The sequence below is a fragment of the Rhinoderma darwinii genome, chromosome 6, assembly GCF_050947455.1.
Source record: "Rhinoderma darwinii isolate aRhiDar2 chromosome 6, aRhiDar2.hap1, whole genome shotgun sequence".
Classification (NCBI taxonomy): Eukaryota; Metazoa; Chordata; class Amphibia; order Anura; family Rhinodermatidae; genus Rhinoderma; species Rhinoderma darwinii.
In genome coordinates this window covers 61,246,973-61,264,153 of record NC_134692.1, presented here as the reverse complement: position 1 = coordinate 61,264,153, position 17,181 = coordinate 61,246,973, and the positions used below count along the sequence as shown (strand labels likewise).

General features: G+C 38.9%; 1 protein-coding gene across 1 annotated transcript in view; it reads left to right on the top strand.

The window, feature by feature from the left end:
• KLF7 (KLF transcription factor 7) overlaps positions 1-9,694 on the top strand; it is a 137,279-nt gene extending 127,585 nt beyond the window's left edge. Inside the window, exon 4 of the mRNA XM_075829877.1 lies at positions 568-9,694. Coding sequence (XP_075685992.1) covers positions 568-619 — 52 coding nt within the window. The 3' untranslated portion in view covers positions 620-9,694. The remainder of the gene's footprint in view (positions 1-567) is intronic.
• Positions 9,695-17,181: the final 7,487 nt, after the last annotated feature.

Genomic DNA, 17,181 nt, shown 5'->3' with positions numbered 1-17,181 from the left:
TGACCCATATTATAAGTACCATTGCACCACCAAAGACCACCACCTCAGGACACTGACACGCGTTTCGCCTTAAGCTTTCTCAACGGGTTCTGAGGTAGAGAGAAGAGTGTTTGAGTGAGGCTGTTGACTGAAATGAAGATGGTGGGACTCAGCACACGTCAAACCCTTATGAATACTCAAGAAATGAATATGATTGACTGACAGATTTTGAATTAATATTTTATTATTATTTATTATGTCTTGGGCAATGACAACATATTTGCAATGTTACCGGACTGACTGTTTACGACTTTTTAATGTCTGCTGCTTAGCCCAAAAATATCAATGTCGCAAAGTAAGATTTCTATTGTATCATGTCTGAAAAGTTCACAAAATGCTTGTCTTGACATTTTTTAACATTCTATTTTTGAATGAAAACAGCAATACTGCAAAAGAGATATTGTGGTTAATGTGAATGTAGATGGTTGCACTTTTGTAATGTAATGTAGAGAATGATGCTAAATGGATGGGCATATGTTTATGCAGAGATGTCCTTAATAAATATGTTAATAATCTGCTCTTTTCCAGGTGCTTTTCCAGGTCTGACCACCTTGCTCTGCATATGAAGAGGCATGTCTAAGGACATTTTGAAGCAGTAATGGCTCTTCTGCCTTGGGAGGACCAAGGGTTGCAGTGGACATTTGTCATTTTGTCCATGGAATTGGCAGGACATAGAGAACATTTTTACATGTAAAACCCTGTACACAAGTATCCATATCAGATCTTCATGCACAGTCACATGCTCCAATATATTTGTCTGTCTGTTATGCCTTACCCCCAGCCTGATTGAAAGAGGTGCACAGTAGTGGGGAGTTGGATGATTTGGAAACAACTGCGTACCATGTGCTTTGAAGCCTCGCTGTGAAAATGAAGAGCAGGAGAACAGTCATCTTAAGGGGCTCTGATGAACTCAGCTGATTGAAACTCAGAAGCTGCTAAGAAGCCACCTTCGAGTTGCATTGTTGTAGCACTAATATTATTTTTCTTATTGTATGTAAATTAAGAGAAAACGAAAAATGGATTTCGATCTAGGAAACCAAATTCGAGCCTTTTGGTTCATATCTGAAGACTCCTGATAAGGAAAAGTTCTAGACCTACTTGGATCCTATTCTAAGTGTTCTCTACTGGTTTGGCCTCATTATAGAGCTTTTAAAATCATTTTAGCTCATTGCCATAGGCCTTACTGGCACTGGACTGGTGGGGTTTGAACAACTAAACCATTTATGCGATTCTTAAATCTATTTTTCAGAAGGACATATGGATGGAGGAGCACTCATAGAATTCCCAACTATTTATTTTTACTTCTGTTGGCTGTAGCACATTTTATGCACTAGGAACTTGTATAAGCCGCTGATATTGACTAAAAATGGAGCTTAGCTGTTGCATTGGAGCACCCCACCACCAGTGTGCGCACTTCCAAGGTTAAACAACCTTTCCATTATTAATTTTTCAGTTGAGATTTCTCTATTGCTTTTTGTTTGAGAAGCTTTTTCGTAAGCTTTTATTATATGCGCTACATGGACAAATATCTTGGTAAACTTTTGAATCCCCATCTGGACACTTTTAGCTTGAATTGGACCAGCGAACTAGACTTGGCTCCTATCATCTAATGAGCGGCAAGCCTTCTCCCATTGAACTTTCCAAACTTTGTGCTTGATCATTGACTTCTTCTCCTAACAATATAACTAGTTAGAAACTTGATGTTATTTCCAGAGCAGCTGCATTTTTGTACTGAATATTACCTTTTGTGTGTCAACAACGAAAAGCCAAATATATTAAATCATACAAGATTGGGTAATGGAGGACACTTTAAGCAAGTTGATTTTGCCCTACTGACTCATAAAACAGACACATTCTTGTTTACGGAGGTCATTGATTGGACACTCAACTATAATTGAGTGTGTTCAAAAGGGTAAATATTGATTGCATTTAGCCAGGTTATTGGTCATTTTTCCACAGGGTTATTTCAAATATTCGAGTGCAGGTCTGTTATGACCTTTTGTTTTTAAAAGTCATAGAAACCTTAAACTATGCCCATAAGTGCATAGTCAACAAAGTATCTAAGTACATACTACTCAAGTCAGTTGTCACTGGTCTTTGCTCCAAAGACTGCCAATCAAACCATATCGAGTGGTCAATTCAAGTAGGTGTGGTGGGGAACAGGTTGTATATTTTGTATATTCTGGGACCACCCCTAAGCAGCTAGTAAAATTGCACATTTGGTCCCAATTTGTCCACATAAACGCAGCTCTTTTACCCCAGCCGGCTGGCATCTTTTTAACTTGTTTTGACTCCTTGACTGTTAAAGAAAAAAAATAACTAAAAAAAAATAAAAAATAAAAAGCAAAATATATAAAAAAACTTCAAAAAAATCAATAGAAAAACACCTTAAATATCTCAATCTTAAAACCGAAAGGAATAGATTAATAAATGAAAGATTATCCATGGCACTTAAGGCTTGAACCTAAAGATGCCAGTGGGTCGAGAATTTCCGTTGATCAACCCCTCTGGTTTCTAAAGAATTTTTAAACTTCTCTTAAAAATGAGATGTGGACCCTGCATAAAAATAATCCTTTCGCCCACAAATACATATGAGTTTTTATTATTTCATTGGTTTTAGAAAAGGGGTAGGATGGTTAATATGACTTGAGACCAAAACATAAGAACATTATAGGTGTACTAAGAATCTGATGGAGGAAGAAAGAGAATAAAAAAGTTTGATTCCAAAGATTTAAAAATCAAAAATACTTACTATACCTGAAGCACTGCTTGTCGACAATCCTTGTAGTCCTCTGCTTCTGCATACTAGATATACATATTTTAATGTTGTGACCATTCTGATGGATTTTTAATGTTGTAGTAAAAACCAAGGAACATTGACACACACAGTGTAACATAAAACATTACATTATTACTGTATAGTGCATTTCAGGAGGCACCTTCATTGTACATATTTGTAACACAGATGGTTGACTGAGGAGCATGTAAAGTAGGGGAAATAACTCACTCCGTTGAAAACACTTCCCACCAGCTCAGTATACCTTTGGGTATGCAAATTTTAGGAATGTGGAACTAATTTATCCTTTAATGACATTACTACAAATTGTTTTGGGGTCTTATTTAGCACTGTATCAAGCTCTTTTTCAGGGTAAGATTATACAGATCAGTATTGACCCCAATGTTTGAGTAGGTTTTTATAACACAAAATTGTTGAGGATTCTTTGTTCAATGTTAGTAACGGCAGAATGTGCAAATTCGATGTAGCACTTCAACTGCTTTAGGCCATCAGATATTTTAGAAATACATTTCTATGTTTACTAAGACAACTGACATCTAGGTAATAGTGCAGTCATATAAACTGATGATACCCCAGTTTGATGCCATTCTATGCTCTAATTGGTCTTACTAGTTCACCATACAAAATTACCGTATGTGTGGACAGCTTCTAACTGTTATTTTGCCATATATGTTTACCAATTTGAAACGACAGTTTAAAACTTCAAGTTAGTTTAGTCATTATGAATTCTGGCATATAATGTTTAAATTCAACACAATCGCTGCATACATCGTAGCAGAATCCTGTAAAAAAACATGTAAGGCTGTGTTCACATCACCTTCGCTTTCCGCTGAGGGGTTCCGTCGGAGGTTTCGGAACGGCAAACGGAAAACTCAGCTTCCATTTCCCTCAAGTAGTTCCGTAGTTTTGACGGAATCAATAGCGCAGTCGAACAACTGAACCCTGTCACAACGGTGACAGAGGGAAACCGTTAAATAGGTTTCCGTCACTATTGATATCAATGGTGAGGGAAATGGAAGCTGAGGTTTCCGTTTGCCTTTCCATTGAGGGGTTAACCCGACGGAACCCCTCAACAGAAGGGCAACGGTGATGTAAACAGGCCCTAAGTTACTGCTGTCTGTATTTATCTGTGGTCAAGAAGGGATATTTGCATTTTCCTATTATAGATAGTCTTGTTATTTTAAAGGGATTGTCTTGATTTAGACAAAAGGTCTGTTTTTTTCCCCAGATAGGGTGCTACTATTGTCCATTGGCTGTATCTGGTATTGCAGCTCGTTCCTCTTCATGTGAATGGCACTTAGCTGCTAAACTGGACACATAGAAAAGAATGGTCCAGTTTGTGAGGAAAAAAAGCAGACCTTTTTTTTTCTATCATGTAATAGTTTCAACTCCTTCATTGTGTTTTCTTATTTTCCAGTTTTCCATCAATGCTTGAAAACTAGATTAATTACTCCAAGGGTTCCCATTATATACAGGTAATTTGGGGGAGGTTTTTTTTTCCCAATGGTATGGACAAATGTTGAACTTGTTTTCCCACAGTTAAGCATAATTCTGTCTTCTGAGTTGTATTTTCCTAGACCGTACATAACAGAGTCCCCTCTAGTGAATTGAATTTTTGGAGCTACAGCCTAAAATTGGTGTATTTCACTAATAAATATTTTTAATTAAATTGTTAATGAGAAAAACATGGAAGCTTTTTTTTAAGATCCTCATTAATTACCTATATTTTGTCTCTTACCTAGAGAGTACTATCCTTGCTATCACTGTTAGGCATTCTGTAACAAAAGTCTCAGCTTTTGATTTACTTAAATTTTATAGACAGTTCTGTCATGTCACAATGATACGCTATCTGTGAGCTATATTGGAAATGACTGTGTCAGTACATCAAGGCCTTTTTGACTACGCCTAGTTTATACTGTGTTGGGCTTCATGAATTACGTTATAGCTAGAGTGAAATGAATTTGAACAGAACGATTGGTTCATTATTACATAGTTCAAACACCTCAATATCATCTTTAATATTTATTATGTGTTTTCTTGGCTGCTTCATGGATTTCTGCAGCAGATTGCAAAAAGCTTCATCCCTTGAATGTGAAATAGTATCCATGGGAAATGTTTCATGAAGCGTGGGATATCTGATTCTCTTCTCATCTGTGTAGCCTTTTTTTTTTAACACATACAATATTCTTATTTTTTTGTTTGAAATCCATGATCTTTTTAAATATCTCAAAATAATTGGAATGACCCCAATAATTTAGCTGCTACATTAATTTTCAGCCATATTTGAAGAATATGTATTGAATTTATCAATGAAGCAGTAAGGGTATGTTCACACACAATATAAACACCTCGAAATACGCCTGGAAAAACACTACTGAAACGTTAAGGCTGGGTTCACACGACCTATTTTCAGATGTAAACGAGGCGTATTATGCCTCGTTTTACGTCTGAAAATAGGGTTACAGTACGTCAGCAAACATCTGCCCATTCATTTGAATGGGTTTGCCGACGTACTGTGCCGACGACCTGTCATTTACGCGCCGTCGTTTGACAGCTGTTAAACAACGACGCGTAAATTGCCTGCCTCGGCAAAGAAGTGCAGGACACTTCTTTGCAACGTAATTTGAGCCGTTCTTCATTGAAGTCAATGAAGAGCAGCTCAAGATTTACGAGCGTCAAAGACGCCTCGCATAATGCGAGGAGGAGCTTTTACGTCTGAAACGACGCAGCTGTTTTCTCCTGAAAACAGTCTGTCTTTTCAGACGTAAAAGCCACTTCTCGTGTGCACATACCCTAACAAACACTTCCTCAATGTAATCAATGGGAAAAACGGTGTTTAGCTCAGACGGGGCGTTTTTTTCCGCCGCTGTTTTAAAAACAGTGTAAAAAAAACTCCATGTAAAAAGAAGGAGCATGTCACTTCTTGAGCCATTTTTGGAGCTGTTTTTTATTGTGTCAATAGGAAAAAAGCTCCAAAGAACGCCTCAAAAAAAAATTTCAGCTTCAAAAACAGCCTTGAAAACAGCTCTGTCATAATCAGCCGTTTTCGATTCAGTGTGTGGACATGCCCTGACACTGAAAATGCTTAAAAAAAGAAGCTTCAAATGAAAAAAGCTTCATTTTCATCTTCAAAAAACGCTTGAAATCAAAAACTGTTTTCCCTTGAAACAGCTCCGTAATTTTCAGCCACTTCTTTATAACGTAGGAATATACCCTAAATGTGGTAAAACATAAAAAAAATATACATTTGGTATCTCCGTAATTGTATCAACCCATACAACAAAGTGAAAATGTAGTCTTTACCGCCTGATGGCTGCCCTAAATCAAAACCTCCCCAAAAATGGAATAATCGCTATTATTTGCCCATTTCAATCCACAAATATATATTTTTTCAGTTTCCCAGTACATTATGTGGTACGTTAAATGGTGCCATGAGAAACTAAAACTCGTTGCCCAAAATACCAACCCTTATATGGCTATATCGACGAAAAAATAAAAAAGTTATGGCTTTTGAGGAAAAAGGAAAATGAGACGCCAGTCTTAATAAATCTCTCCCATTAAGCCTGAAGTATAAAAATAGGCGCTAATGATGCATTTCCTACAGTGATAGTTATAGAGAATTAGAACAGACGTGTTTTCATTCCCAACGGTCGTGACCATCCTTTATGGAAGCAGGTAATCCTACCAGCCACACAAGCATATCTACAAAACCACATTATTCTGCATGCCAGCATAAATTCACAGCACGAGTTACCTGGCTGAATTAGGGATTGAAGACCAGGCGAAAATTTGGCAACTACTGTAGTTGGTAAAATCATATATGGCAAAACAACACGAATATAAAGTAATGTTTATTGAACCATTCATTTAGGTCAACTTTGTCAGAACTTCTTAGATGGTAATTCAACTTTAATTGTAAATCTTTATTGTATCTTTTGCTATAGTTGCTCAATTTTTATTTGGGTATGTGCCAAAGGCAGTCCTGGGGAGATACGTTTTGGTTTCTCAGACCTTATATACAGCGTAGATTGCCAATATTAAGTAAATTACAAACATGAAAGTAGCGTGTTTTTACAACAAACCCATTGTATTGTTTTTCTTAAATGATTGGAAATGCCTTATGATGTGGTTTGTTCTTGGAAGAATAATCAATATAAAAGGGGACTCCTTGGTTTGTGATGTGTCTGCAGTTAAGAATCCTCTATAAGCGTGTGAGTTTATTCTGCTAATTCAGTGTTCATATTATGTAGACGATATTGATAGCGGTGTACTTTACAAGAGTTGACTACTATCTAGTGACTAAACATAGTAATGAATTATGCATTTCTTGTTTTATGACCACCATGTTTTTTATTTTGGCTATGGTTGTAGAACAAGGTATATATTTAAAAAAATTAGAATTTGGTAATTCCTTATAATATGTTTTATCCCTATGAGTGCTTCACAAGAACCGAGGGAAAGCTTCAGGAAGCCTAGTTATATCTATTCCGTATATTCTAAGTAGCTGTGGTTTAGAGCAGCTGACAAAGTCCTAAAATCGGTAGAAGGATAAGATCTGACTGATCTTGTTTTAATACACTTCACATTCCCTGTTAGTTAATGTTTTGGGCGTTTTTTTGGGTTGTTTTTTTTTATGGGGGGGGGGGTTACCATTTGCTTGCTGGGACTTAGCTCATTTTTCTTATCCCTCTGAAGTGTACCCTAAAATGATCACTTTATCAAGAAGCCTAGTGTAGTATTCCATAAATGTTGCACTTTTTTCAATCTTGTATTGAGACCAGAGAAGCTGAGAAGGTAGACATCCTTCCTCTGCCTTCCTCGCATGAATGAAAGGGAAGAGTGATTGCTTGCTTTATAAACTCACCTATTGGTAACTCTTGGTAAGCAGATATTCAGTGAGTAGGTAATATTTCTGCTGCCTTATTTTCAAATCCCAAGAGTGGAGTTGTGTAGTTAGATAGAACATTTAGAAGCCTGAAGCGTTGTTTTTTTAATCCCCTAACATAAGAGAAGGACCAGCGATGCAATGCATTGGCAGATCTTATGGCACTGGAACGTTAACACATTATGACTCCTTTTATCACTCCCTTTCAGGCCTGTTTTGTGTGCGCAAATATTTGAAGAACATTCAGAATTTTTGAATATACTGTTTTATCTATACAACTGACTATACTGTTCTTCTGTAACTACTGTTGCTACTTAGAACCATTTTAATAGTGACACCTGATGTTTTGTGAGTAGTTTTAGTTTATAATATCTGCTTATACCGTGGCACCCAATTTATGTTTTATTTATTGTAAAATCTAACATTGTTCTGCCATGGTGTCTTTGAGAGGAATATGGTATCACATAAAACAGTTTTTTGTATTCCTTTAATGTCCTGTATACACTCTGAGGAGTTTCTTTTATTCACTTTTAAAAGCTGACATCTTTTTTTACAATAATATGTAAAACTATTTTAGAAGTGATATAATTCAGTGGATTGTTTATTCCTGAGAAATAAGGAACAGTGCAAAACTCGCAAATGCCATTTTATAACGTGAGAATAGCCTTGTATACTGTGCTGTATTTGTATAGCTGGCGATACTGCTTAGTTACCTATCAAAGACCATGTTTTATTTACAGACCTTGTTCATGGGTGACCATAGAAGACAGGGGGCCCCATAGCATACATTAAAATATGCCCCATATCATTGTGCACAGTTTTGACACCCAGTACAGAGGGTGTTTCTCTTCCCCTCCAGGTTTTCCATGACCCTTGGGCCAGTTCCCCTACCCCTTGTTTGCTATCAATTCAACTCCTCGGAAGAGGGGAGTCCTACACAGGTTCTCCCAACTCAATAGCAAAAGGGATATAAAGTACTGAGCCCCCTCTCTCCATGGGCCCCATGTCAGCCGCATGGTCTGCCTCTATGGTATGTACACCTTTGACTATAGTTTAATAGAAAAAAATGCTTAAAATATTTCATTGCAGTTTAGTTGACAAAAAAACATGTGATCTGTATTTGAAGTCTATTGGTTTGCTAAAATGTATCACAGCTCGCGATTGATCCACATTGAAATTACTGATTCAGGACCAAAATATTTGCAGTAGAGGAACAGATTCATCAATTTTGACATATTGACAAATGCTGTCACTCCATATGATATAGCTTTGCATTTAGTATTGTTGATTGGGCAAGTAAGTGTATGCAAAAAGCTTGTTACTGAATCTAAAAACCTAGAGAAGTAATGTAATGGCCTGTGAAATTATTGGTACACAGACGATCATTTTACATATGACAAATTATTGTCCATTTAGATAAGTGGACCATAAATTGCCTTAAGGCTCAGCATAGCTTCTGCAATCTGGTCCTTGATGCTACATTGCCGAGATGTATTGCTAATTTGGATTGCACATTTTAAAAGCACGTTTGTGCTAAAATAGAAAAATGCAACTATGAGAAAATTCTGAATGCTTTTCAAACTTGAGAAAATTGCTTGAAGGAATTTAATTTTGCACTATAATTTTAGGATTTTTATTTTCAGTCTTATTTTGGCCAGGTGTGTTGAACAAGTGCTTATGGAGAGACCCTCAATTATATTCTCTCAGGCCTTTATGGTATTTCTCCTATATCTCAGAAATACCCAATTTATAGCTCTCCGTTCTCCCATTATGATTTTTTGTGTTTTTATTGGTTTTGTTACCTTTTTATTTTTTGTCTTTTTTTATATATAAATAATATTACTTTGTCTTTTTTTTGCTGTACAAAAAGTCTTAAGATTTAAATAAAATATTATTTGTATTATATGATGGTGGTATGTTAATGTTACAAAATTATTAATGAAGAAAAAATTTATTTTTGTTACTGGTCTGTTTCATAATTCTTTTTTAAATTGGTATATTGTAAGATATCTATGCAAAAATGTTATGTGACGCATTTTTATTTAAGAATGTAATATGTGTAATAAACAGTAGAATGTGTTTGGCCTGGAAATGATTAAATGTCTCTTGTGCATCATTTTAACCTTCTGTTACATAAACAGCTCAAAATCAGTGCAACAGATATTGATAATGAAGGTTAAGGTATCAGAAAATCCTTCAGGAATTTTGAGGCAGATTTTGACCTGCCTGCAAATTCTTGCCGCGATTGTCGCAGCATTTTTCGCCCGCGGTCATTGAACGCCGCCGGCAAAAAAACGCAGCGACAAACGCTTTCTCCGAATCTCATTGATTTCAATGGGAGGTCAAAGGCGGAACTGCGGCAAGAATGAGCATGTCGCTTTCTTTACCACGAGCGGCTAAAAACCACCGTGGAAGAAAACGCCTTCGTCTCCCATTGAAATCAATGGGGGGAAGTTTTCGGCCGTTTATTTGCCGCTGTTTCCGAAGCGTTTTCCGCTGATTCCGAACCGCGTCACAAAACTCTGTGTGAACTGGGCCTTAGAATTATAATAGTGGCACAAATTTCATGTTCAACCATTTTTGGTTAATACAAAGGCTTGACAAAAAATTAAAATGTCATTTACACAAGATAGGGACTAAAAAGTGAACATAGAAACCTCTTCAAAAGTAGTACTTCTTGAAATAATTGGAGTTTTACTTATGCAATGTCAGGAGTGGCTCATGACAGTCCTGCGTGCTTTTTATGTTGTCGTGGCCAGTACAGGCTTCATCTGCGGCCTACAAGAGGACAACGGGGATCTCCAGAATGATGAAATGGGCTGTCCAGTTTCAAGGAAAAGGATCTGCTTTTTCCCCAGAAATAGTGCCATGTGTGTCCATGAACTGTGTTTGTGTTCAAGTAGAAATTCTAAGATAAAAGAAATGAAATACGGCACCTCATAGTGTAGATACGCTTGAATGATTGTAATTGGTTTTACAGCAGGCAGGCACAACTCTGTAGATGGCATAGGTTAAATTTGGGATCCAGCTTCTACTACTCTCATAAAGAGCAACTAGTGAGGCTTGTTACCACCGCTGGATAGGTGCTTGTAAAAGGTATGGGTGCTGCTGGAGTGGAAAATCCTCCGCCCCCAAATGGTATAGTTGTGATAGTTTACTTCATAACTTAATAGGCTACGTGTTTCGAGAGTGGCCTGATGAAGATACCAGTCCGGTATCAAAATGTGTAGTATATTAAATTATAAAATAAACTATACCATTTGTTTGTGTCTGATTTTCTACTCCAGCAGCGCGCTCATCTGTACTTTGTGTTCAAGAAAGGCTCTGTTCACATCACATTTGTGCTTTCTGACGGAGGTATACATCTGGAGTATTTCCTGCCATAAACCACTGACGGAAAAGTCCAAGTGTATAGGCATACAGTAGCGTACGTCGCCCATCGGACATAGTAGAAAAATGTATACCACAAAGTATACGTATTTCTACTGTATGCCTCCACATTGAAATGTGTAGTCTATTACGCTATTCCGTACATCAAAAAACAACATATGCTAAGACATACCGGCCCGGTATATACCAATAGGACACATTGATTGAATGAGACCCTATGGATATGTTAAGCGTACACGCTGGAAACGCCAAACACAGAGATCTGGTGTGATATGAACAGAGCCTAAATGAGACTGAACTGCATTATCAGGCCCAACCTATGGACAGTCGTGGGGCAGTTCCTGGAAAAAAAATAGACCTTTTTTTTCTTATCTTTGACAATCCCTTTAAGTAAAACTTAGGCCTGATTCACACAAGCGTGTATTACGTCCTTGCTACGCGCATGGAAATCACGCGCGTCGCACGGACTTATGTAATTCAATGGGGCCGTTCTGACAGGTCGTGATTTTCACACAGCGTATGTCCGCTGCATAAAACTCACGAGATGTCCTATACTTGCCAGTGTTTTGCGCAGCGCGCACCCATCGAAGTCAATGGGTGAGTGCAAATCGCGTGCGGCACATGGAAGCACTTCCGGGTGACGCGCGTGATTCGCGTTACATTTCTTAAAGAAGTGAAGTGAAGGGAAACATAAAAGCCCCTCCTTCTTTACTGTTTCGTAATATAAAAACTGAGTATCATAATGATGCCGGCTGCGCGAAAATCACGCAGCCGCGCACCATATACAGATGCCACACTGAACAGCGTTTGTGTAAATAAGGCCTTAAGGGCATGTACAACTCCTTGACTCTGCCCAAAATGTGGTACCTTTGCCAATAAAACCTTATTGCAATGACTTCAAGCAGAAAGATGTTTCTGTGAGGTAGACTCACAAAATATGACTCACAAACTATAACATTATCACATTGTGTTATCCATTCATAAGAAGTAAATTACTGTAGTCCTACTAATATCTGTTCTGGTGCAAGTAGTCCCTTTTTGGCCCTAGACCTACTTATATAGCACCTACTTAGCAACTTTTCTATGTTGATATACAGTAGTATTTACCAATTCTAGCAAACATCTTGTATCTACATGTGTGTGATTGTATAATCACCTTGGGGGTGATTTATGAATGCAATTACACCAGTTTTCTGGTGTAATTGCAATAAAAAATTGCTTATTTTTGCCATATATATTGAGATCATCCGACTCCACTCCTATGATTTTTTTTATTTGAATGGAACTATTAAAATTGTTGTTTAAAATTGGAACCTATATATATTTTTTTATTCTTACTCACCGCTAAATACTGGTATATGGTTCCGTAGTAATAGCTATTTGTTAATGTAATATGAACCCCTAAAGCCTAAGGGTATGTTCACACGGCAGCGTCCGTAACGGCCGAACTTACGGGGCTGTTTCCAGGAGAAAACAGCCCCGTCATTTCAGCCGTAACGGCATGTGCAGGCGCTTGAACGCCGCGTCCATTACGGACGTAACTGGAGCTATTTTTCCATGGAGTTCATGGAAAACGGCTCCATTTACGTCTGAAGAAGTGACATGACACTTCTTTGGCGTGGGCGTCTATTTACGAGCCGTCTTTTGACAGCGACGCGTAAATATACGCCTCGTGCGAACAGACAAACGTCAGCCCATTGCTTTCAATGGGCAGATGTTTGCCAACGCTATCGAGGCGCATTTTCGGACGTAATTCAAGGCGTAAAACGTCCGTAAATAAGCCGTGTGAACATACCCTAACTCCTACGAAACCCTAAAAAGGCAGATATCACTTACAGTAAGTTTACACTAGTATCACAATCCCCCCTTATTATACTCACAGTAAGCGAAGACATGGAGAATTGTATAGTTCTTCTTACTAGACAGTTGGTAGTCACTAGTGATTTATTTTTTCTTGAATTACAAAATAACAAAAGTTCTGCAGATTTAAATAAATATTTTTTTTGTCAAGAAAAGGAAGATAAGTCACTACCACATTTCCAGTAAAACAACAAACCACCAAACAACTGCCCATATCTCAGCTGTATGACATGAAGATTTAGGCCCCATGCACACGAATGTAATAACGCCCGTAATCACGGGCTGTAATTACGGGCCCATAGACTTCTATTGGCCACGGGTACCTCCCCGTATGCTTACGGGAAGGTGCACGTGCCGTTGAAAAATATAGAACATGTCCTATTTCAGGCCGTAATTACGCCACGGGCAGGGCCATAGAAGTCTATGGGGCTCTCGTAATTACGGGTGACTATGTGTGTGCACCTGTAATTATGGGAGCGTTGCTAGGCGACGTCTGTGTATAGTCACTCTCCAGGATGCTGAAAGAGTTAAAGAGGCTCTGTCACCAGATTTTGCAACCCCTATCTGCTATTGCAGCAGATAGGCGCTGCAATGTAGATTACAGTAACGTTTTTATTTTTTAAAAACGAGCATTTTTGGCCAAGTTATGACCATTTTCGTATTTATGCAAATGAGGCTTGCAAAAGTACAACTGGGCGTGTTGAAAAGTAAAAGTACAACTGGGCGTGTATTATGTGCGTACATCGGGGCGTGTTTACTACTTTTACTAGCTGGGCGCTCTGATGAGAAGTATCATCCACTTCTCTTCAGAACGCCCAGCTTCTGGCAGTGCAGATCTGTGACGTCACTCACAGGTCCTGCATCGTGTCGGCACCAGAGGCTACAGTTGATTCTGCAGCAGCATCAGCATTTGCAGGTAAGTAGCTACATCGACTTACCTGCAAACGCCGATGCTGCTGCAGAATCATCTGTAGCCTCTGGTGCCGATGTGTCCTCGCTCGTCTGACACGATGCAGGACCTGGGGAAGTGACGTCACAGCGTGATCTCTCGAGAACACGGCTGTGTCTGCACTGCCAGAAGCTGGGCGTTCTGAAGAGAAGTGGATGATACTTCTCGTCAGAACGGCCAGCTAGTAAAAGTATTAAAAACGCCCCGATGTACGCACATAATACACGCCCATTTGTACTTTTACTTTTCAACACGCCCAGTTGTACTTTTGCAAGCCTCATTTGCATAAATACAAAAATGGCCATAACTTGGCCAAAAATGCTCGTTTTTTTTAAATAAAAACGTTACTGTAATCTACATTGCAGCGCCTATCTGCTGCAATAGCAGATAGGGGTTGCAAAATCTGGTGACAGAGCCTCTTTAAACGATCAGCAGTAACTCTTTCAGCACCAGGGACAGTGACTGCCAATCCCAATATAAATAAAGCTGTAAAAAAAAAAAAGACGTTCATACTTACCCAGAACTCCCTGCTTCTTCCCCAAGTCCGGCCTCCTGGGATAACGTTACAGCCCATGTGACCGCTGCAGCCAATCACAGGCCAATCACTGCGCGTCATCCAGGAAGGTCGGACTGGATGTCAAGAGAGGGACGCGTCACCAAGACAACGGCCGGGTGAGTATGAATTTATTTTACTTTCATTACGGAAAGGGCTGTCCCTTCTCTCTATCCTGCACTGATAGAGAGAAGGGCTTCCGATTACTGCAGTGTAATTTTGCAGCGAAAACGTGCCAGTAAATACGGGTGCAATACGGGTCGAATACGTGTGACCAAGGACCCGTATTTACACCAGTATTTACGGGTGGACAAAAATACAATTGTGTGCATGGGGCTTACGACGGTAGGTCTTTCAGGTTTCAAGTGGCATTAGCCTATTAAGGATATGTACACCTTTGTAAGCAGTTTTTTTTTAATTACATGATTGTATTTAGTGTTTTTATGCAACTTTTAAAAACACTTATCATTTTTTTTTTTTTTACTTTTTAAGATACACCTTTTATGTATCCTGTATACATAGAAATTGTATCGTTCTGTCTAAGCCAATTCCGTCAGTACAGCTAAAAGCGGCTAAAAGCGGGTCCTGCTTGTTTCTGACATGCAAAATCCAGCTAATAACAATCACATTTAAGTTATGAACTTGTGTGTATATCCTTTAACCCCTTCCCGACATCCGCTGTCGGGAAGGGGTTCCCGCAAACCGCTGTACTATTACGTCATGGTGATACTACGGGCTCAGAAGCTGAGCCCGCACCATCACAGCCAGGTGTCCGCCATATCTTACCGCTGACACTATGCTGTAATGGTGCTAGTCTCCGATCTGGCCGATTAACCCCTCAGATGCTGCGCTCAATAGAGATCGCAGCATCTGAGGGGTTTTTAGCCACCGGCACCCCAGTGACGTGATTGCTGGGATGTCGATGGTTTGGTATGGCAACCAGAGGCCTAAGAATGGCCTCTGTGTATGCCTTGTACAGAAGCCTATGAGGATCTGCCCCCAGCGGGTCCTCATAGACTTGCAGTCAGTGTGTAACTGACAGCTCTAATACACTGCACTAGGTATGTAGTGCAGTGTATTAGAATAGCGATCAATCTTACAGGCCTTTAAGTCCCCAAGTGGGCCAAAAAAATATAGTTAATAAAAAAATAAGTTTCAAGTTAAAAAACCCAAAATTGTCTTTTGTCCCATAATAAGTCTTTTATGATTGGAAAAAAACAAAAAAAGTAAAAAAAAACTATACATAATTGGAATTGCCACGTCCGTAACGACCCAAACTATAAAACTATTATGTCATTTATCCCGCATGGTGAACACCATAAAAAAAATATGAAAAACAACGCCAGAATCTCTGTTTTTAGGTCCCATCTCCTCACAAAAAAATTGAATAAAAAGTGATCAAAAAGTTACATTTACCCCAAAATAGTACCAATGAAAACGACAGCCTGTCCTGCAAAAAAAAAAAATCCCATATGGCGCATTTAGGAACTAGGAAGGGAAGGGACATGGCACATCTGCTGGAAGCGAGTGTGCTGGTACCAGGGCAACACTTTCTCAGCAAAATTTCCCAAACTACAAAGGAGGAAAAGTCCCTAAAAGGTGCAGAGTATTACAAAAGGGGGATAAGAAAGAATACCGTTTATCAGTGCGACACTGGCCTGAGCATATCAGTTTGCTTCACAGCGTAACACACATCTATGGATAGTTGTATTATTTACCTCATTATTATACCCTCCTATTATGCCCTGATATACTCTGCCCAGATTACATGTGCCCCCACATTATAAACTTAAATACCAGTAAAACTCCAAACAAAACTACTACCAAGCAAAATCCACGGTCCAAATGGCACTCCTTTCCTTCTAAGCCCTATAGTGTGCTCAAACAGCGGGAGAACCCGCTTAACACTTATAGGGTAAGATTCTCCAGTGGCACAAGCTGGGCACAACATATTGAGCGATAAAATGGCATATCAGTGAAAAGATTTAATTTAATTTTCACTTTGCATCATCCACTGCATATTCATATCTTAAAAACACATGTGGGGTCTAAATTCTCACTACACCCCTTGATAAATGCCTTTAGGGGTGTAGTTTCTATAATGGGGTCACTTTATTTTTTTTGTACATCAGGGGTTTTGAAAATACGACATGGCGTCCACATACCATTCCAGCCAAATCTACACTCCAAAAGTCAAATACCACTCCTTTTCTTCCGAAACCTCCCATATGTCCAAACAGCTGTTTACAATCACATATGGGGTATTACCATGCTCGGGAGACATTGCTTTACAAATGTTGGGGTGCTTTTTCTTCTTTATTCCTTCTGAAAATGAATAATGCAGATCTAAAACTACATCTTATTGGAAAAATATAAAATTTTTCAGTTTCATGGCTTAATTCTAATTAATTCAGTAAAAAATATTTGGGGTCAAATTTCTGCCAAGGGCCATTTGGAAATTTATCACATCATTCGCGGGGCATACAAAATGATCAACTTAAAAATAAGCCTGCTATATTTGGTCAAACATTTAATTAACTCACCCCTAATGTGATGGCTCTTGGGCTGGCACAGTCCAGTCACCTGACCTCACGTCACTGACTCAGGTCAGGTGACCGGACTTATCCACTCTTGGGCCGGCACGCACCGACCTCACTCACACCGCCGCTGCCATCACCATACTTGGCCCCGTCCGCCCTTCTCCTGCT